A 21686-nucleotide genomic window follows, 5' to 3' on the forward strand; every position below is an offset into this window, starting at 1 on the left:
TTGGAAAGTAGACACCCCAAGGAAATTGCTGAGAGGCATGTTGAGCCCATTGAATATTATTTTTTTTTGTTCCAAGTGATTGAATAATGACAAAAAAAAAAATTACAAAAAGTTGTCACTAAATGATATATTGCTCACACAGGCCATGGGCATATGTGGAATTGCACCCCAAAATACCTTCAGCTGCTTCTCCTGAGTATGGGGATACCACATGTGTGGGACTTTTTGGGAGCCTAGCCACGTACGGGGCCCCGAAAACCAATCGCCGCCTTCAGGATTTCTAAGGGCGTAAATTTTTGATTTTACTCCTCACTACCTATCACAGTTTGGAAGGCCATAAAATGCCCAGATGGCATAAAACCCCCCAAATGACCCAATTTTGGAAAGTAGACGCCCCAAGCTATTTGCTTTGAGGCATGTTGAGTCCATGGAATATTTTATATTTTGACACAAGTTGCGGGAAAGTGACAATTTATTTTTTTTTTTGCACAAAGTTGTCACTAAATGATATATTGCTCACACAGGCCATGGGCATATGTGGAATTGCACCCCAAAATACATTTAGCTGCTTCTCCAGAAATATATTCTGTTGCTTCTCCTGAGTACGGGGATACCACCTGTGTGAGACTTTTTGGGAGCCTAGCCGCATACGGGACCCCGAAAACCAATCACCGCCTTCAGGATTTCTAAGGGTGTAAATTTTTGATTTCACTCTTCACTGCCTATCACAGTTTTGGAGGCCATGGAATGCCCAGGTGGTACAACCCCCCCCCCCCCCCCCCCCCCCAAATGACCCCATTTTGGAAAGTAGACACCCCAAGCTATTTGCTGAGAGGCATGGTGAGTATTTGCAGCTCTCATTTGTTTTTGAAAATGAAGAAAGACAAGAAAAAACATTTTTTTTTTCTTTTTTCAAATTTTAAAATTTTGTGACAAAAAGTAAGGTCTGCAAAATACTCACTATACCTCTCAGCAAATAGCTTGGGGTGTCTACTTTCCAAAATGGGGTAATTTGGGGGGGTTTTGTGCCACCTGAGCATTCCCATGGCCTCCGAAACTGTGATAGGCAGTGAAGAGTGAAATCAAAAATTTACGCCCTTAGAAAGCCTGAAGGCAGTGATTGGTTTTCGGGGTCCCGTATGCGGCTAAGCTCCCAAAAAGTCTCACACAGGTGGTATCCCCGTACTCAGGAGAAGCAACAGAATATATTTTGGGGTGTAATTTCACATATTCTTTCCCACAACTTGTGTCACAATATAAAATATTCCATGGACTCGACATGCCTCTCAGCAAATAGCTTGGGGTGTCTACTTTCCAAAATGGGGTCATTTGGGGGGGTTTTGAACTGTCCTGGCATTTTATGCACAACATTTAGAAGCTTATGTCACACATCACCCACTCTTCTAACCACTTGAAGACAAAGCCCTTTCTGACACTTTTTGTTTACATGAAAAATTATTTTTTTTGCAAGAAAATTACTTTGAACCCCCAAACATTATATATTTTTTTAAAGCAAATGCCCTACAGATTAAAATGGTGGGTGTTTCATTTTTTTTTTTCACACAGTATTTGCGCAGCGATTTTTCAAACGCATTTTTTGGGGAAAAAACACTTTTTTAAATTTCAATGCACTAAAACACACTATATTGCCCAAACGTTTGATGAAATAAAAAAGATGATCTTAGGCCAAGTACATGGATACCAAACATGGCATGCTTTAAAATTGCGTACAAACGTGCAGTGGCAGCAAAATAAATACATTTTTAAAAGCCTTTAAAAGCCTTTACAGGTTACCACTTTAGATTTACAGAGGAGGTCTACTGCTAAAATTACTGCCCTCGATCTGACGTTCGCGGTGATACCTCACATGCATGGTGCAATTGCTGTTTACATTTGACGCCAGACCGACGCTTGCGTTCGCCTTGGCGCGAGAGCAGGGGGGGACAGGGGTGCTTTTTTTTTTTTTTTCTTTATTATTTTTTTGCTTCTTTATCTTATTTTTAAACTGTTCCTTTCATTTTTTTTTTAAATCATTTTTATTGTTATCTCAGAATGTAAATATCCCCTATGATAGCAATAGGTAGTGACAGGTACGCTTTTTTGAAAAAATTGGGGTCTATTAGACTCTAGATCTCTCCTCTGCCCTCAAAGCATCTGACCACACCAAGATCGGTGTGATAAAATGCTTCCCCAATTTCCCAATGGCGCTGTTTACATCCGGCGAAATCTAAGTCATGAAATGCTCGTAGCTTCCGGTTTCTTAGGCCATAGAGATGTTTGGAGCCACTCTGGTCTCTGATCAGCTCTATGGTCAGCCGGCTGAATCTCCGGCTGCATTCTCAGGTTCCCTGTTGAGACAGGAGAGCCAGAGAAAAACACGGAAGACGGTGTGTGTGTGTGTGGGGGGGGGGGGCATTCCCTCCCACTGCTTGTAAAAGCAGTCTAGAGGCTAATTAGCCGCTAGGATTGCTTTTACATGAAAGCCGACCGCTGGCTGAAAAGAATGATACCAAGATGATACCTAAACCTGCAGGCATCATTCTGGTATAACCACTCAAAGTCGTGAATGGTGTACCTGAAGACAAAAAAATGGTTAACAATAAAACACAGTAAACGGTAAAGTATAAAAAATTGCATACCTGAAAAACAAACATGATAAAACATAATAACAATAAAACATTGCAGAATAGAATACAGTAAAAAAGAGCAGAACAATAGAGAGAGACTAGAGAGAGAGAGAGAGAGAGAACAAAGAAACGACAACTATTTTTTTTTTTATTTTATATTTTTTTTGTGTTTTTTTTTTACACTTTTTTTTGTAACTGTAACTTTTATAACTGTAACCGGTTCCAGGTTCTGGTCTCTCAAAATGCAATGGCATCTTGGGAGACCCTGTGAAAGTGTGCCTAGTCTGTGCAATGCTGTACCCTACGCTAATACTCAACTAGTGAATGGTAGCGTTCAAAACATTCACCAATGCAAAGACCAGGATTGTCAGGACAAGAGGGACAATAATAGCGGGTGTCACGCCTATATCCGCGCTTCCTGCAGACACGACATCTTTTTTGGGGGTTCGTTGGGTAGGGGTACTCGGGAGGACATAAAGAAAATGCCTCTCATGCAGCCGACTGCATTTGGTTGGGGATGTGAATGGGGGAAGTACGGGCGCTGCAGAAGTGGTGGGTTCCCAATTGTTAGGATTGGCGAATGCAGCAAAAAGGGCATTATGGGCACGACGGGCCTGTGTTTGTCTTCTTCTTGGTGGCAGCGGGACACTACTTGTGCTTGCCACCTCACCAGCTTGAACTGCACTTATGGGACTCGCCACGTCACCAAGTGTTACTGCAGTGCTGGTTTGACTATGACCGGAGTGTACTAGGCCGCTGGCGCTTGCCAGTTCACCAAAACGCTACCAAAAAAACTGTTAGCGATCGCAGGGATCAGGCCTGACTCTGCGAACGCTGCAGTTATGCATTTAGTGTTTTGTAAGTGACAGTGATCGATCGATACTGCACTTGGGTGGGGTGGGCAAAACGCAGGTAAAGTGTGCCTGGCGTGTTCAACTGTGTGTGTTGTGTTGTGCAACTCACTCAGATGTCTTCTCTCCTCGGTGCCGGAACGGAAACTCCCGAGCCGAGGAGATATGACATCACATCCCCTGCCTCTGTGTACAACACAGAGGCAGGGGAACATTCTCATTGGCTGGGAGCGATCGCGAGGGGGGCACGAATGGATGGCCTCCCCCTCATCTCTGATCGCTGCCAGACCAAAGCTGACCGCCTCGGGCACCGGGGGGGGGGGGGGTCCTGCCCGTGCCATTCTGCCGCAGTATATCTGCGTTAGGCGGTCGGCAAGTGGTTAAGATGGGTAGATAGTTTGCACATTGTAGACATATTTTGTTATACTTTGCATGCTATAAACTGTGTATCCTGCAGTTGTATGTGTAGCTTTTCTGTTCAGTAATGCAAGTTAATATAATAAAAAGTTTTAAGCTTCCTTGGATTATTCTGCAAATAATCTTTAATAAACACCAAGCAAAACAATTGGGGGCTCGCTCGGAATTTTGGCTAAAGTTCAACTGAAGCACATCTGTTATTCTGTGGTGTGTTCTGTTGCTTGTGCTAAGGAAAATGCTGCCTACACTGTTCAGCAAGAGTAAGGCTGCAGAAGTTTCTCGTGTCCAGGAGGAGAAGGTGTACACCCTGCCTATCTGGACATGATACAGTCAATGGATGCCTGTTGCAAAGGAGCTTGCTAGGTATGCTTCTCCTTTGAACAGAACTTGGGGTGATTGAGTCTTGGATTTTTCCCCAGATTTTAGTCTTAAAAGTTTTGGGTTCAGTAAGCAAGAGATGCTGGCTTACTTTGGCGGGAGGGCGCCCATGGACATCCTCCCATGATCGCTCAGGCAGCATGTTCTGTTTTCGCTGTGTCCTTTGGACTCAGCTGATTACAGATCAGGGTAAAGGGCCAATCACAGAGATCCCTTACCGTGTCCAATGACAGCTGATCACGATGTAAACACAAGCTGGTTATCAGATTTCCTTTCCTCACACTCACAGCATGAGGAGGGGAGAGGAGAGATGATAACCGGCTTGTGTTAAATGGACATCTACACCAATAATCAGGGCACTGATTATCAGTGTCCACCAGTGCTGCCTATCAGTGCCACCTATCAGTGAACATCAGTGCTGCCTATCAGTGTAGCCTCATCAGTGCCCATCAGTGCCGCCTATCAGTGGCCATCAGTGCCGCCTATCAGTGGCCATCAGTGCCACCTATCAGTGCCGCCCATCAGTGCAGCCTATCAGTGCCCATCAGTGCCGCCTCATCAGTGCCCATCAGTGCCGCCTATCAGTGCCCATCAGTGCCGCCTATCAGTGCCCATCAGTGCAGCCTATCAGTGCCCATCAGTGCAGCCTATCAGTGCCCATCAGTGCAGCCTATCAGTGCCCATCAGTGCAGCCTATCAGTGCAGCCTATCAGTGCAGCCTATCAGTGCCGCCTATCAGTGCCGCCTATCAGTGCCGCCTATCAGTGCCGCCCATCAGTGCCGCCCATCAGTGCCGCCCATCAGTGCAGCCTATCAGTGCCCATCAGTGCCGCCTCATCAGTGCCCATCAGTGCCGCCTATCAGTGCCCATCAGTGCCGCCTATCAGTGCCCATCAGTGCCGCCTATCAGTGCCTATCAGTGCCGCCTATCAGTGCCGCCTATCAGTGCAGCCTATCAGTGCAGCCTATCAGTGCAGCCTATCAGTGCAGCCTATCAGTGCCCATCAGTGCCCATCAGTGCTGCCTCATCAGTGCCCATCAGTGCCACCTATCAGTGCCCATCAGTGCAGCCCATCAGTGCAGCCCATCAGTGCAGCCCATCAGTGCAGCCCATCAGTGCAGCCCATCAGTGCAGCCCATCAGTGGCGCCCATCAGTGCAGCCCATCAGTGCAGCCCATCAGTGCAGCCCATCAGTGGCGCCCATCAGTGCAGCCCATCAGTGCAGCCCATCAGTGCAGCCTATCAGTGCCCATCAGTGCTGCCTTATCAGTGCCCATCAGTGCCACCTATCAGTGCCCATCAGTGCAGCCTATCAGTGCAGCCCATCAGTGCCGCCCATCAGTGCCGCCAATCAGTGCCGCCAATCAGTGCCGCCAATCAGTGCCGCCAATCAGTGCCGCCTATCAGTGCCGCCTATCAGTGCAGCCTATCAGTGCAGCCTATCAGTGCCGCCTATCAGTGCCGCCTATCAGTGCCCATCAGTGCCGCCTATCAGTGCCCATCAGTGCCACCTATCAGTGCCGCCCATCAGTGCAGCCTATCAGTGCCGCCTCATCAGTGCCCATCAGTGCCGCCTCATCAGTGCCCATCAGTGCCACCTATCAGTGCCCATCAGTGCAGCCTATCAGTGCCCATCAGTGCAGCCTATCAGTGCAGCCTATCAGTGCAGCCCATCAGTGCCGCCAATCAGTGCAGCCTATCAGTGCAGCCTATCAGTGCCGCCTATCAGTGCCCATCAGTGCCCATCAGTGCCCATCAGTGCCGCCTATCAGTGCCGCCCATCAGTGCAGCCTATCAGTGCCGCCTCATCAGTGCCCATCAGTGCCGCCTATCAGTGCCCATCAGTGCCGCCTATCAGTGCCCATCAGTGCCACCTATCAGTGCCCATCAGTGCCACCTATCAGTGCCCATCAGTGCTGCCTCATCAGTGCCCATCAGTGCTGCCTCATCAGTGCCGCCAATCAGTGCAGCCCATCAGTGGCGCCCATCAGTGGCGCCCATCAGTGCCGCCCATCAGTGCCGCCCATCAGTGGCGCCCATCAGTGGCGCCCATCAGTGCCGCCCATCAGTGCCGCCCATCAGTGCCGCCCATCAGTGCCGCCCATCAGTGCAGCCCATCAGTGCAGCCTATCAGTGCCCATCAGTGCCCATCAGTGCAGCCCATCAGTGCCGCCCATCAGTGCCGCCCATCAGTGCAGCCTATCAGTGCAGCCTATCAGTGCAGCCTATCAGTGCCCATCAGTGCCCATCAGTGCCGCCTATCAGTGCCCATCAGTGCCGCCTATCAGTGCCCATCAGTGCCGCCTCATCAGTGCCGCCTATCAGTGCCCATCAGTGCCGCCTATCAGTGCCACCTATCAGTGCCCATCAGTGCCGCCAATCAGTGCAGCCTATCAGTGCAGCCTATCAGTGCCCATCAGTGCCCATCAGTGCTGCCTCATCAGTGCCCATCAGTGCCACCTATCAGTGCCCATCAGTGGCGCCCATCAGTGGCGCCCATCAGTGGCGCCCATCAGTCCCGCCAATCAGTGCCGCCAATCAGTGCCGCCAATCAGTGCCGCCAATCAGTGCCGCCAATCAGTGCCGCCTATCAGTGCAGCCTATCAGTGCAGCCTATCAGTGCCGCCTATCAGTGCCGCCTATCAGTGCCGCCTATCAGTGCCCATCAGTGCCGCCTATCAGTGCCCATCAGTGCCACCTATCAGTGCCGCCCATCAGTGCAGCCTATCAGTGCCGCCTCATCAGTGCCCATCAGTGCCGCCTCATCAGTGCCCATCAGTGCCACCTATCAGTGCCACCTATCAGTGCCCATCAGTGCAGCCTATCAGTGCCCATCAGTGCAGCCTATCAGAGCAGCCTATCAGTGCAGCCCATCAGTGCCGCCAATCAGTGCAGCCTATCAGTGCAGCCTATCAGTGCCGCCTATCAGTGCCCATCAGTGCCCATCAGTGCCGCCTATCAGTGCCGCCCATCAGTGCAGCCTATCAGTGCCGCCTCATCAGTGCCCATCAGTGCCGCCTATCAGTGCCCATCAGTGCCGCCTATCAGTGCCCATCAGTGCCACCTATCAGTGCCCATCAGTGCCACCTATCAGTGCCCATCAGTGCCACCTATCAGTGCCCATCAGTGCTGCCTCATCAGTGCCCATCAGTGCAGCCCATCAGTGCCGCCAATCAGTGCAGCCCATCAGTGCAGCCCATCAGTGCAGCCCATCAGTGGCGCCCATCAGTGGCGCCCATCAGTGGCGCCCATCAGTGCCGCCCATCAGTGCCGCCCATCAGTGCCGCCCATCAGTGCCGCCCATCAGTGCCGCCCATCAGTGCAGCCCATCAGTGCAGCCTATCAGTGCAGCCTATCAGTGCCCATCAGTGCTGCCTCATCAGTGCCCATCAGTGCAGCCCATCAGTGCCGCCCATCAGTGCAGCCTATCAGTGCCGCCTATCAGTGCCCATCAGTGCCCATCAGTGCCGCCTATCAGTGCCCATCAGTGCCGCCTATCAGTGCCCATCAGTGCCGCCTCATCAGTGCCGCCTATCAGTGCCCATCAGTGCCGCCTATCAGTGCCACCTATCAGTGCCCATCAGTGCCGCCTATCAGTGCAGCCTATCAGTGCAGCCTATCAGTGCCCATCAGTGCTGCCTCATCAGTGCCCATCAGTGCCACCTATCAGTGCCCATCAGTGGCGCCCATCAGTGGCGCCCATCAGTGGCGCCCATCAGTGGCGCCCATCAGTGCAGCCCATCAGTGCAGCCTATCAGTGCAGCCTATCAGTGCAGCCCATCAGTGCCACCTATCAGTGCCCATCAGTGCCGCCAATCAGTGCAGCCTATCAGTGCAGCCTATCAGTGCAGCCTATCAGTGCAGCCTATCAGTGCAGCCTATCAGTGCAGCCTATCAGTGCCGCCTCATCAGTGCAGCCTATCAGTGCCGCCCCATCAGTGCCGCCCATCAGTGCCGCCCATCAGTGCCGCCCATCAGTGCCGCCCATCAGTGCAGCCCATCAGTGCAGCCCATCAGTGCAGCCCATCAGTGCAGCCCATCAGTGCCTATCAGTGCCGCCTATCAGTGCCCATCAGTGCCGCCTATCAGTGCCCATCAGTGCCGCCCATCAGTGCAGCCCATCAGTGCCGCCCATCAGTGCCGCCCATCAGTGCCGCCCATCAGTGCCGCCCATCAGTGCCGCCCATCAGTGCCGCCCATCAGTGCCGCCCATCAGTGCAGCCCATCAGTGCAGCCCATCAGTGCAGCCTATCAGTGCCCATCAGTGCTGCCTCATCAGTGCCGCCAATCAGTGCAGCCTATCAGTGCAGCCTATCAGTGCCCATCAGTGCTGCCTCATCAGTGCCCATCAGTGCCACCTATCAGTGCCCATCAGTGCCGCCTATCAGTGCCCATCAGTGCCGCCTATCAGTGCCCATCAGTGCCGCCTATCAGTGCCCATCAGTGCAGCCTATCAGTGCCCATCAGTGCTGCCTCATCAGTGCCCATCAGTGCCGCCTATCAGTGCCCATCAGTGCAGCCTATCAGTGCCCATCAGTGCTGCCTCATCAGTGCCGCCTATCAGTGCCCATCAGTGCCGCCTATCAGTGCCGCCTATCAGTGCCCATCAGTGCCGCCTATCAGTGCCCATCAGTGCCGCCTATCAGTGCCGCCCATCAGTGCCGCCCATCAGTGCCCCCTATCAGTGCCCCCTATCAGTGCCCCCTATCAGTGCCCCCTATCAGTGCCGCCTCATCAGGGCCCATCAGTGCCGCCTCATCAGTGACCATCAGTGCCGCCTCATCAGTGACCATCAGTGCCGCCTCATCAGTGACCATCAGTGCCGCCTATCAGTGACCATCAGTGCCGCCTATCAGTGACCATCAGTGCCGCCTATCAGTGACCATCAGTGCCGCCTATCAGTGACCATCAGTGCCGCCTATCAGTGACCATCAGTGCCGCCTATCAGTGCAGCCTATCAGTGCAGCCTATCAGTGCCCATCAGTGCCACCTATCAGTGCCCATCAGTGCCGCCTATCAGTGCCCATCAGTGCCGCCTATCAGTGCCCATCAGTGCCGCCTATCAGTGCCCATCAGTGCCGCCCATCAGTGCCACCCATCAGTGCCGCCCATCAGTGCCGCCCATCAGTGCCGCCCATCAGTGCCGCCCATCAGTGCCGCCCATCAGTGCCGCCCATCAGTGCCCATCAGTGCTGCCTCATCAGTGCCCATCAGTGCCGCCAATCAGTGCAGCCTATCAGTGCAGCCTATCAGTGCCCATCAGTGCCCATCAGTGCCACCTATCAGTGCCCATCAGTGCCGCCTATCAGTGCCCATCAGTGCCGCCTATCAGTGCCCATCAGTGCCGCCTATCAGTGCCCCCTATCAGTGCCCCCTATCAGTGCCCCCTATCAGTGCCCCCTATCAGTGCCGCCTCATCAGTGCCCATCAGTGCCGCCTATCAGTGCCCATCAGTGCCGCCTCATCAGTGCCCATCAGTGCCGCCTCATCAGTGCCCATCAGTGCCGCCTATCAGTGCCCATCAGTGCCGCCTATCAGTGCCCATCAGTGCCGCCTATCAGTGCCCATCAGTGCAGCCTATCAGTGCCCATCAGTGCTGCCTCATCAGTGCCCATCAGTGCCGCCTATCAGTGCCCATCAGTGCAGCCTATCAGTGCCCATCAGTGCTGCCTCATCAGTGCCCATCAGTGCCGCCAATCAGTGCAGCCTATCAGTGCAGCCTATCAGTGCTGCCTCATCAGTGCCCATCAGTGCTGCCTCATCAGTGCCCATCAGTGCCACCTATCAGTGCCCATCAGTGCCGCCTATCAGTGCCCATCAGTGCCGCCTATCAGTGCCCATCAGTGCCGCCTATCAGTGCCCATCAGTGCCGCCTATCAGTGCCCATCAGTGCCGCCTATCAGTGCCCATCAGTGCCGCCTATCAGTGCCGCCCATCAGTGCCCCCTATCAGTGCCCCCTATCAGTGCCGCCTCATCAGGGCCCATCAGTGCCGCCTCATCAGTGACCATCAGTGCCGCCTCATCAGTGACCATCAGTGCCGCCTCATCAGTGACCATCAGTGCCGCCTATCAGTGACCATCAGTGCCGCCTATCAGTGACCATCAGTGCCGCCTATCAGTGACCATCAGTGCCGCCTATCAGTGACCATCAGTGCCGCCTATCAGTGCAGCCTATCAGTGCAGCCTATCAGTGCCCATCAGTGCCGCCTATCAGTGCCCATCAGTGCCGCCTATCAGTGCCCATCAGTGCCGCCTATCAGTGCCCATCAGTGCCGCCTATCAGTGCCCATCAGTGCCGCCTATCAGTGCCCATCAGTGCCGCCTATCAGTGCCCATCAGTGCCGCCTATCAGTGCCCATCAGTGCCGCCTATCAGTGCCCATCAGTGCCGCCTATCAGTGCCCATCAGTGCCGCCTATCAGTGCCCATCAGTGCCGCCTATCAGTGCCCCCTATCAGTGCCCCCTATCAGTGCCGCCTCATCAGTGCCCATCAGTGCCGCCTCATCAGTGACCATCAGTGCCGCCTATCAGTGACCATCAGTGCCGCCTATCAGTGACCATCAGTGCCGCCTATCAGTGACCATCAGTGCCGCCTATCAGTGACCATCAGTGCCGCCTATCAGTGACCATCAGTGCCGCCTATCAGTGACCATCAGTGCCGCCTATCAGTGACCATCAGTGCCGCCTATCAGTGACCATCAGTGCCGCCTATCAGTGACCATCAGTGCCGCCTATCAGTGACCATCAGTGCCGCCTATCAGTGACAATCAGTGCCGCCTATCAGTGACAATCAGTGCCCATCAGTGACAATCAGTGCCCATCAGTGACAATCAGTGCCGCCTATCAGTGACAATCAGTGCCGCCTATCAGTGACAATCAGTGCCGCCTATCAGTGACAATCAGTGCCCATCAGTGAAGGAAAAAAAATTACCTGTTTGCAAAATTTTAGAACTATGAAATTTTTTTTTTTTCTAAAATGATCAGTCTTTTTTGTTTGCTTAGCAAAAAAAAAAAAAAAACAGTGATGATTAAATACTACCAAAAGAAAACCCTATTTGTGTGAAACAAGTTATAAAAATGTCATATGGCTACAGTGTTAGATGACCATGCAATTCTCATTCAAAGTGAGCTGAAAACTGAAAGCTGAAAATTGGCCTGGGCAGGAAGGGGTAAAAGTGCCAGTAGGCAAGTGGTTAAACAAAGTCAACAACCACATATAGAAGAAGCTTCTTAAGATCCTCCTAATGTTTAGCGAGCAGCCTTCATTTTTTTTTTATCAGTGATGAGCAGTCAGAACAATAAATGATAGTCTCCGATTGATGTGGGTCACTGAACTTTGCAATTTGCTTTATTGTCTAAACCTGTACAAGTCTTGAAAGCTTGCATTTGAAACCCTTTCAATTATCCAGCAAATGGTACCACTCTGACTTTTTCTATGTATCTGCATTATGGATATGGAGATCTATGAGTAGAAACCTTTATACTCAGCTTTTAATGTCCTTACCATTTCCTTAAAGGCATTTTCAAGTGCTCCGATGATCAGACTCTCATGTGGAACTTTTTTCTCTGTGAAGAAGCGTGTTGGAGGTGTGCTTGGGGAGCCTGGTGCACCAGTGGCCCCACGTAATGAGGCAGCTCTAGTCAGAGTCCTGCTATTAGTAGACGTAGTTTCTGGATCCTCCCCTAGACAAGTGGGAGGTAAAACCGCTGAGTTCTTCAGGATTTCTACAATGTCCTGTAGCTGATCCGTGATGTGGTGATGCAGAAGCTTTGATGCTACAACAGCTGCTCCAGCACCTGCATGTCCGTCAAATAGGGCCCAATACTGAAAGGTTATTCCATCCACCTCCTGAAAAGAAAAAAGTGCAAATAATGAGTAGATAGACATGAAGTTATAAAAGTCAGCCTAAAAACTCACATTTATTGCCTACTGAAAGCACTCGCCACCTACAATTGCAAGTATAGAAACAGAAGAGGGGACACAATGATCAAGAAAGCCTTTACACATTATGTTTTTTCCATTACTAAAACAGCATGGTAACAGCATAGTTACAGGCTGTCTTTTTAGATCTTGGACCACATTCTTTACTGTAGTTAGTATAGCATTCACTGTATACCTTCCCCTTCCATGTCAGAACCAGTTCTGTAAAGACACTCACTGCTCCATGCTTCCCCCATAGGGGACTACAGCTCATGCTTTGAGTCCAACCTCTTTGCTACTGGACAGAGAAAAGAAAGGCAGCAGATGCATAAGCTTGTCTAGTTCTCTGTTCTCTCCTATTAGCATGTCCCTTGCTAACACATGAACACTGCAGTACAGCTGATTGGCTCCATGTGCTGTCTTTCCCTAGTCTAAGCTCTGTTGTACATGAACTGCAAGGGGCGAAAACCAGGTCTAATTCCAGTACTTATACTGCTTATTAGAGCTGCAGGATTCTGGCCAAAATGAGAATCATGATTTTTTGCTTAGGCTCCTTTCACACTGGGGTTGGGGTGGCGTCAAAGCGCTGCTATTGTTAGCGGTGCTTTACTGTCGGTATTCGGCCGCTAGCGGGGCGGTTTTTCCCCCCGCTAGCGGCCAAGAAAGGGTTAAAAACCACCGCAAATACACCGCTCCGAAGATGCTGCTAGCAGGACTTTTTTTCCCGTCCTGCTAGCGCACCGCTCCAGTGTGAAAGCCCTCGGGGCTGTCACACTGGAGAGACAGCAGCGACTGTTTCGGGGCGGTTTGCAGGCGCTATTTTTAGCGCAATAGTGCCTGCAAACCGCCCCACTGTGAAATGGGCCTTAGAATAAAAAGATCATGATTCTCTCAAGATTCTCGCGACGTAAAATCTTTCACATTATACAAAAAAAATTGAGCTAACTTTCCTGTTTTTTTTTTTTAATTCATTAAAGTAATTTTTCCCCAAAAAATTGCATTTGAAAGACTGCTGTGCAAATACAGTGTGACATACAATATTGCAACAACCACCATTTTATTCTCTAGGGTCTCTACTAAATATATATATATATATATATATATATATATATATATATATATATATATATATATATAATATGTTTGGGGGTTCTAAGTAATTTTCTAGCAAAAAAAAATGATTTTAACTTGAAACCAACAAATGTCAGAAAAAGGTTTAGTGTGTTAAGTGGTTAAACTTTCCTCATTTAAACACAAAGTCTATTCCTTTGACAAATTGTTACAATGTTTATACTTAAGTCCCACTGCTAAAGAATGTTGTGATTCTTGGCACACTGCCTTTCTTCCTTTCTTTTGACTCTCTGCATAGAAAGAATCATGAAATACTTTTGTCAAGATCACAACGGGAAAAAAAATCGCGATGATTCTTGACAATTAATCGTGCAGCTCTACTGCTTTTATGTAACAAAATGCAATTAATGATGTCTTAATAAAAACAGAGCTTCAATTTTTGTCTTTTATAACTATCCAGAAGTACAGGCAATGAATACTAGAAGTCTGCTGATGGAAAGTCAACAAGTGGCAACAAAATATATTTATAGATTTCTCTTTTTGCGTTTTACTTTTTTTTCTTGACACTGACATACTGAGCTATATCATTATGATTTAGCCTTTGGAGCGGGTCAAGGCAAAATAATCTAACATTAACAAAGTTTCCGGAAACATCTGAAATTAAAGCAGTTGAGAGTAATGTACAGTATCGAAACATACGATATCCATTCTAAAGAACTTTGGCTACAGAAAAATAGAAGTTTTCTGAAGCACTCAAAATAAAATTTGTGCAGATGATGACAGAGGTCACCTGGAAGTAAAATCCAAAATATAATTCTCAGCTTTGTAAAAAAAAAAAAAAAAAAAAAAAAAAAAAAAAAAAAAAAAGACCATTTCGATGTAATTGTTCGTTGTATATTTCACTTGTTATAACAAAATTCTGTAAATCTGTGATCAGTGCCACTAGGCAGAACCGTGAAATGCTTGTTTACATCAGCATTTCCCCGTTCTTCCTCTCCATGAGACGATCGCGGGTATCCCCATGGATATTGAGTCCGCGGGACCCAAGATCACACGAAGCTCGTGGCGGGCGTGTGAGCGCCCACAAACCGCTTATTAAAAGGGCAACATACAGGTACGTTAATATGCCTGTACGTGCCCTTCTGCCGACGTATATCGGCGTGAGCAGATCGGCAAGCGGTTAAGAGGGAGTATAAAGATTACCTTTAGTCAGGTAATAGGAGGTTTTTTTTTTTCAGCAAGAAATAAACGCATCTTCAGGTGCCTCGGCACACTCTTTTCTTTCTCATCCATGGAGGGACATAGGAATTAGTAAACTGTCTGATTATATGGCCAACTACAGGAGGTTAGGACACTGGCAAACAAAACAAAAAAATGACGCCAACCCTAAAACTCCTCCTTTACTTAGCATGTCTCAGTTTTTGGCGAGTGTCTTAAGAGGTTGGATGCGTTTTCGTCAGCTCTGCTAAAACGAAAATTCTAGTTTTTGATAATGTTCTTTGTTTTGTGGCATTTTTAACCTTGGTGACTTCAAATCAAGATTCCTTGCTACATTGATACCTGAGCTGGTCTCTATATAGCAGCTATTTCCTCTGCACTAGCTTTGGGGGCTGCTGGACTTGATGTTTAGACTAGCCTGGAATGTGACCTTCGGGCACTGGTCTTTCCAGACCACAGTGTACTGTGTTAATCAGTGGCAGAGCACTGTCTGGGTCCAGACCCTATCTCTAAAGTCTTAATGAATGGAGCCTGTCGGGCTAAAACACTGAGAGCTACCTCACTGTTTGCAGCATCATTGCTGGTTTTATTGAGGGGTTAAAGCAGATTTCCAACCACATCTTTGATTTAAAAAAAAAAAAATAACTGTTACTTTTGCATAATGCATATATAGCAATACTTATTCTTATCATTAGCGCTGCCTTTGATTATTTTATTGGAAAAAATACTTTTGATTTTGCCTTCTTGGAGATTTCCAACTTACTTTTGGGCAGGAGAAACCCACAAGCATATTTTTCTGGGATACGGTGCTGCTGTATTCCCAGCATGCACCGCCCATTCTCACGCATGCGCAGTAACAGCACATAACGGTGCTGGAAACTACACGGGTTGCCATCACAATGGGCGGCATCGTCGGAAGTGCCCGACCCATTATGGCAACCTAGCCCTCGGAGAAATGATGAGACACATTTCCCAGGAGCAGTAGCGAGGAGCAGAGGCTCCAAGGGAAGGGAACGTCAGGCGCCATGGTGAGGAAGGGGAAGATTAGAAGGGACCACATAGCAACAGGCATTAAAAGGTAATTAAAAAATAATAATTTTTGTTGTAAGATAGGTTATTTGCTGCACAGTAATGTCAACTTATTTTTAGGGGTGAAACTCCGCTTTAAGGCTAAGGGATCAAGCATTGACAACATCCACTGAGTAAGGTCCCATGCTCTCTTTCCTGCCATTCAGCCTCGCGGAAGCACAATCCCATTGTTGTTCCTGCTTCTGAGGCACCATGTGGATCTTTGGTCTGTTTCTCCTGATCGCTTCCAGTCCCTTGGTCACCTCCGGCTGCTTGAACCCATCATCAGTACCAGCTTCACAGGTATGTGAATACCAGAGATGTCGCCTCACATTGGGCCTAGTTGCATGAACGCCATGCAAACTCAACATGTCTTCATTAAGATACACAGAGGACAGTTCTGCTGCCATGATAGTCTATAATCCCCTAGAGTTTCTGGGGGCATTTACTCCGTGTCCTCAGAAGGAACAGTCACTTGTTATCCAGAACCTGGGACCCTGTAATAGGGCTGCCATCATCTGAGTCTTCAGGTCTGCTGGGTGAGGTTGAGACCTCTTCCAAGTCCACAGTGACCTTCATGTTCACTCAGGGCTTCCTAGCTATTTGTGCTCAGCTACTGGGGCATCCTTTCCTCAATGGCTCTAAGCACACTCTAATTCCATTCCCTGCAGATTGTCTCTGACCTTCCTGAGCTATAAATCAAATTGGGCTTGTGGCCTCTGTTACCATCTCTGATACACATTCAGAGTCCCAAGAGTCTGTTTTTGAAGACACTGTTTTTGAGGCAGCAAAGTCTCCTACCATTGCCTCAAATTTAGTCTAAAAAAGTATAACCTTAATGATGCAGTGCTCATTACCCCGCACCTGGGAGGACCAGCTTGCTATGCCAGGCTATGGGTCATTTAGAGCTCTTACAAACACCTTGAAGTGTCCTAGGCTTTGCATGAGAGTGTCAGAACTATTCCTCTTTCAGAGGGAGCTTGTAAATCTGTGGTCAGTTCCCATCAGAGGTAAATCACTAAACTGGTTGGGGGTGTGTTCACCTTTCGACACTGCACTGGCAGGCAGTTAGACTCCCTCCTTAAATCTCAGTTTCAATTAACTTATCTGTCCCATGTTGGTGCTAACTTTAACATGTCAAACTGTGTCAGACTAGGTAGACTCCCCCAAAAGGGATCCCTCCACTGCTAGCGTAGGCCCCTGTTGTATAGAGTGGCTGAAGCAAATGTCTGGAGCCTTGTGCTTCAGACACGATGGCTTGTTACAAGCATCTAAGCATGTGTCCCATGAGGGATGGATGTCTATACAGATGTCCAAGGTTCCATTCGGGGACCTCCTTCTTACTTGGGAACTTGTCCCAGTATTTTTTTTCTGTTTTTTTTTTTTTTTGGGCCACATCAGTTTGATATTCTATTGCTTTCTTTCTACCTGTTTTGCCGGAATTTTGGTTTTCACAGCCTCTTTCTGGTTCAGGCTCTTTACTTTTGAAGGAGTTATTCCCCTTGGTACTGATCTCTTACTTTCTGGTCCTGAGCATCAAACTGTTCCTCTGTGGTCTCTTCTTGGTTGTTGGCAGTTTCCCCAGTCTTGCAGAGGGCTTAACCTCTGGTTCAGATTTTAACATTAATCCTTCAGGTAGTTCTAAGTTGAAGACAGTTCCCAGTCCCTTTTCATGGGCCTGTCAGTGGCTGTTGCCCACTCTTTATTATTATTATTATTATTCAGGATTTATATAGCGCTTTACAATATAAAAGGGAGACAATACAGTTATAATACAATAAAATACAAGAAGATTAAGAGGGCCCTGCTCAGAAGAGCTTACAATCTAATAGGGTGGGGCAGGTGGTACAAAAGGTTGTAACTTTGGGGAATAAGCTGATGGAAGTGGTAGGAGATTAGTTGGAGACGTGATAGGCTTTCCTGAAGAGATGAGTTTTCAGGGATCGCCTGAAGGTAGCAAGAGTAGGGGATAGCCGGATAGATGGAGGTAGCGAGTTCCAGAGGATGGGAGAGGCTCTGGAGAAATCCTGGAGATGAGCATGGGAGGAGGAGATGAGAGAGCTTGAAAGCAGGAGGTTTTGAGAAGAGCGGAGAGGTCGATTTGGGTGATATTTGGAGACAAGATTAGTGATGTAGCTCGGGGCAGAGTTGTGAATGGCTTTGTATGTTGTGGTTAGTATTTTTAATTTAATTTGCTGGGTGATTGGGAGCCAGTGTAGGGATTGGAGTAGAGGGTTGGCAGACACTGAGCGGTTGGTAAGGTGGATAAGTCTGGCAGCAGCATTCATGATAGACTGAAGAGGGGATAGCCTATGGAGAGGTAAGCCAATGAGAAGGGAGTTGCAATAGTCAAGGCGAGATAACAAGGGAGTGAATGAGGAGCTTGGTGGTTTCATTTGTTAAAAAGGGGCGAATTTTAGAGATGTTACGGAGGTGAATTCTACAAACTTTTGACAACTATTGGATTTGAGGCTGAAATGACAAGTCAGAGTCTAGGATTACACCTAGTACCCTGGCGTGAGGGGAGGGACTGATGGTTGCATTGTTGATTTTGATGGAAAAGTCATGGAGGGGGGCACGGGCTGGGGGGAATATTAATAGCTCAGTTTTAGAGAGATTTAGTTTAAGGAAGTGGTGCGACATCCATGCTGATATGTCAGTTAGTAAGTTAGTAATGCGAGAGGAGACTGAAGGAGTGAGGTGAGGAGTAGACAGATAGATTTGGGTGTCATCAGCGTATAAGTGGTATTGGAAGCCGTGGGAATTTATTAAGTGACCAATGGAGGAGGTGTAGATAGAGAAGAGAAGGGGTCCAAGAACAGAGCCTTGGGGGACCCCCACACAAAGGGGCAATGGAGAGGAGGAGACAGAGTTGTAGGTGACACTGAAGGAGCACTGTGATAAATAGGCAGAGAACCAGGATAGAGCAGAATCTTGGAGGCCAAGGGAATGTAGTTTATTGAGAAGGAGCGGGTGGTCAACAGTATCAAAGGCTGCAGAGAGGTCAAGTAGTAGGAGTATGGAGTACTGGCTGTTGGTTTTAGCAGTTAGTAAATCGTTGGTGAGTTTTAGTAAGGCAGTTTCCGTGGAGTGCTGCGAGCGAAACCAGACTGTAAGGGGTCAAGAAGGTTATTTTCATTGAGGTAGGAGCTAAGACGGTTGTAGACTAAGCGTTCTAGAAGTTTAGAGGTGAATGGGAGCAATTAGATGGGTCTTAAGTTGTTCAGGTCGGTAGGGTCCAGTGAGGGCTTTTTAAGAATGGGAGTGATCTGTGCATGTTTTAGAGGGGAGGGGAAGATGCCACTAGAGAGGGAGAGATTGAAGATGTGGGTGAGGGAGCATAGGATAGAAGAAGAGGGTGACCGTAGTAGTTGTGAGGGAACAGGATCCAAGGGACAATTGGTTAGGTGGGCATCCGAGAAAATTTTTGTAACCTCTTCCGTAGTAGCCAATTCAAAAGAGGAGAGTGTTGAATGTGCTGCTAGGCAAGGTATGTTGGGTGGGGAAGACACACAGTGGAGATGTCCTGACCAATTGTATCGATCTTGTCTTTGAAGTGATTGGCAATCTCTTGGGCAGTGAGTGAGTTAGTGGGTAGAGGGGGTGGTGGACGAAGCAGAGAGTTAAAGGTTGAGAAGAGACGACGGGGACTGGATGACAAGGAATTAATAAGAGAGACAAAGTAGGCTTGTTTGGCAGCATGGAGGTATGAATTGTATTTTAGAAGGGCAGATTTATATAGGGTGAAGTCTTGCAGGCATTTGGTTTTACTCCACAGTTGTTCAAGAGCACGGCAATGTCTCTTGAGATTTCTAGTGTTGTCAGTTTGCCAGGGTTGTAACGGTCGGGGCCTGATTCTGCGTGTGGTTAGAGGAGCAAGTGCATCTAGTGATGATGAGAGTGAACTGTTGTAGACAGAGGTGGCCAGGTCAGGACAGAACAGGGGAGAGATTATATCATATAGGTGGTCAGTAGCAGAATAGAGAAGAGAAGGGTTAAAGTGGCGAAGGTTTCTGCAAGTAATTGTTTGCTGCTTGGAGGGATGCGTGGTTGGAGGCAAGGATACAGTGAAAGTAATGAGGTTGTGATCAGATAGAGGAAAGGGGGTGTTGGTGAGCTTGCCAGGGTTGCAGAGATGGGAGAATATAAGGTCAAGGGTATTACCATTGGAGTGAGTGGAAGTATGTGTCCATTGGGTTAGGTCAAAAGATGAGGTTAAGTCGAGAAGTTTAGCTGTAGTTGGGCTGTTAACATTGACAGGAATGTTAAAGTCACCAAGAATAATGGTGGGTATTTCAGAGGAGAGAAAGTAGGGTAGCCAGGCAGCAAAGTCATCAAGAAAGCACGATACCGGTCCTGGAGGCCTATAAATTGCTGCAATCCTCAGAGAAATGGGAGAAATCAGACGAATACAGTGTATCTTGAAAGAAGAGAGGGATAGAGAGGGAGGGACAGGAAGGACGTGGAAGGTGCTTTGTGGGGATAGAAGGAAGCCAACTCCACCTCCTTTCTGTCTGTTGGGTCTGGGGGAGTGAGTTCAATGGAGACCACCATGGGAGAGGGCAGCAGGAGAAGCGGAGTCAAAATTCTGAAGCCAGGTTTCTGTTATGGCGAGTATGTTAAAGCCATGAGAGATAAAGAGGTCATGTACAGATGTTAGTTTATTACAGATGGAGCGGGTGTTCCAAAGGGCGCATGAGATTGGTGGGGTGCTTTGAGGAAGCAGGGGGATATAAATTAAACTGAGTGGATTGCGGTGGTTGCCAGAGGGGGAGGGGTATTGGATATGTGGCTTGCATTTGGAAAATGGCAGACCAGGATTAGGAGAAATGTCACCTGAGACTAGGAGAAGGAGGGCGAGGAAGGCAAGGTGGGAGTGGGATGTGCATGAGCGCACGTGTCTAGTGGCCCTGGTGTTTATGTCAGCATGTGGGTGCAGCAAATGCAGGAGATGATGGGTGCCACAGTAGGGAGAGGGTAGGAGTGAGGGTGATATGTGCATGCTGCATGGAAGAAAGGAGGGGTAGAGTAAAGATAATTTGAGGATAGAAGACACCAATGTGAGAAGGAAGAGAATAAGGAGCATGTTAGTGGATAGAGAGTGGGAAACTAACCTAATATTAAATGAAAATCAAAGCTGGTTTGCTTGCAGTCTTGCAGAGTGGAGCAGAGTTCATGTTGTTGTTCATGCAGCTTTAGTTAAACTGCGTCGGTGAAACTGCGCATCACTCATGACAGAGCCACTCAAGACAGAGCCATGATGTCTGCGCCTTGCCCGTCTGCGCCACCCCATAAGCTGCCATAAATTTATAGGGAGACTAAGCTGGGATGCATTTCTCAGTTGGTCATTATTGGGTCTGATGTGAGACACCTGAATATGGGGAGGAGATGGCCAGTGCCAGTGCCAGACCAGCTACAGACACAGGTTAGGGTCGTAAAGCTAATTACCTCTCTTGATCACTCAAGCCACATGGAGTTGAGAATCAATCACCAGTAATATTGCTATTGCAGTGTGTTTGTTATAGAGCTAGCAGTAAATATGGAAGTTTAAAGATATGGCAGCAGGAGACAATTACCAAAGAATATGTAACAGCAAAGTCAGTTCAGTAGGGATGTACAGATGGATAGGAGACAATTACCAAAAAATCTTCAGTCGGAATTCAATTGGACATCACAACTGTTTCTGAATTTCTGTGTTTCTCAGTGGACAAGAAACAACATAAGAAATGCCACTTTCAAAGCGATTGTACGATAATCCGATCGTTAGTACACAGCTGTCGTTTGAAATTTTCCAGAGGGAAAAAAACGAAATGTTTTCTCGTACGGTTTTAATTTAATCAGTACAGTATTTGTCCAAAAATACAATACAAATGCACGACAACGCATAACATCACTTCCGAATTTGTATTCCGTCGTACGATAATTTTCGTACGTTAGTAACCTATTAGTTTTTGATATGGAGATTAGCACCCCCCCCCAAAAAAAAAAACAAAAAAAAAAAAAACAGGACGATCATTCGTCCGATAATCTCATTGTGTGTACTAGGCTTTACTGTAAAATCCTTTTCTTTGAGTCATTTGAGGGACACAGGCCCCACACCGTTTTTTGCTTGCTCTTGGGTACTACTCTCTCA

At 48.3% G+C, this 21686-nt stretch overlaps 1 protein-coding gene across 1 annotated transcript in view; it reads right to left on the reverse strand.

Annotated features, from left to right (window-relative positions):
- The window catches only part of PPM1H (protein phosphatase, Mg2+/Mn2+ dependent 1H), a 283507-nt gene that overhangs the window by 135377 nt on the left and 126444 nt on the right, over positions 1–21686 (reverse strand). Inside the window, exon 3 of the mRNA XM_073620253.1 lies at positions 11780–12124. Within this exon, the coding sequence (XP_073476354.1) occupies positions 11780–12124 (345 nt within the window). The remainder of the gene's footprint in view (positions 1–11779; positions 12125–21686) is intronic.

Source organism: Aquarana catesbeiana, linkage group LG03 (genome assembly GCF_042186555.1).
Source record: "Aquarana catesbeiana isolate 2022-GZ linkage group LG03, ASM4218655v1, whole genome shotgun sequence".
Classification (NCBI taxonomy): domain Eukaryota; kingdom Metazoa; phylum Chordata; class Amphibia; order Anura; family Ranidae; genus Aquarana; species Aquarana catesbeiana.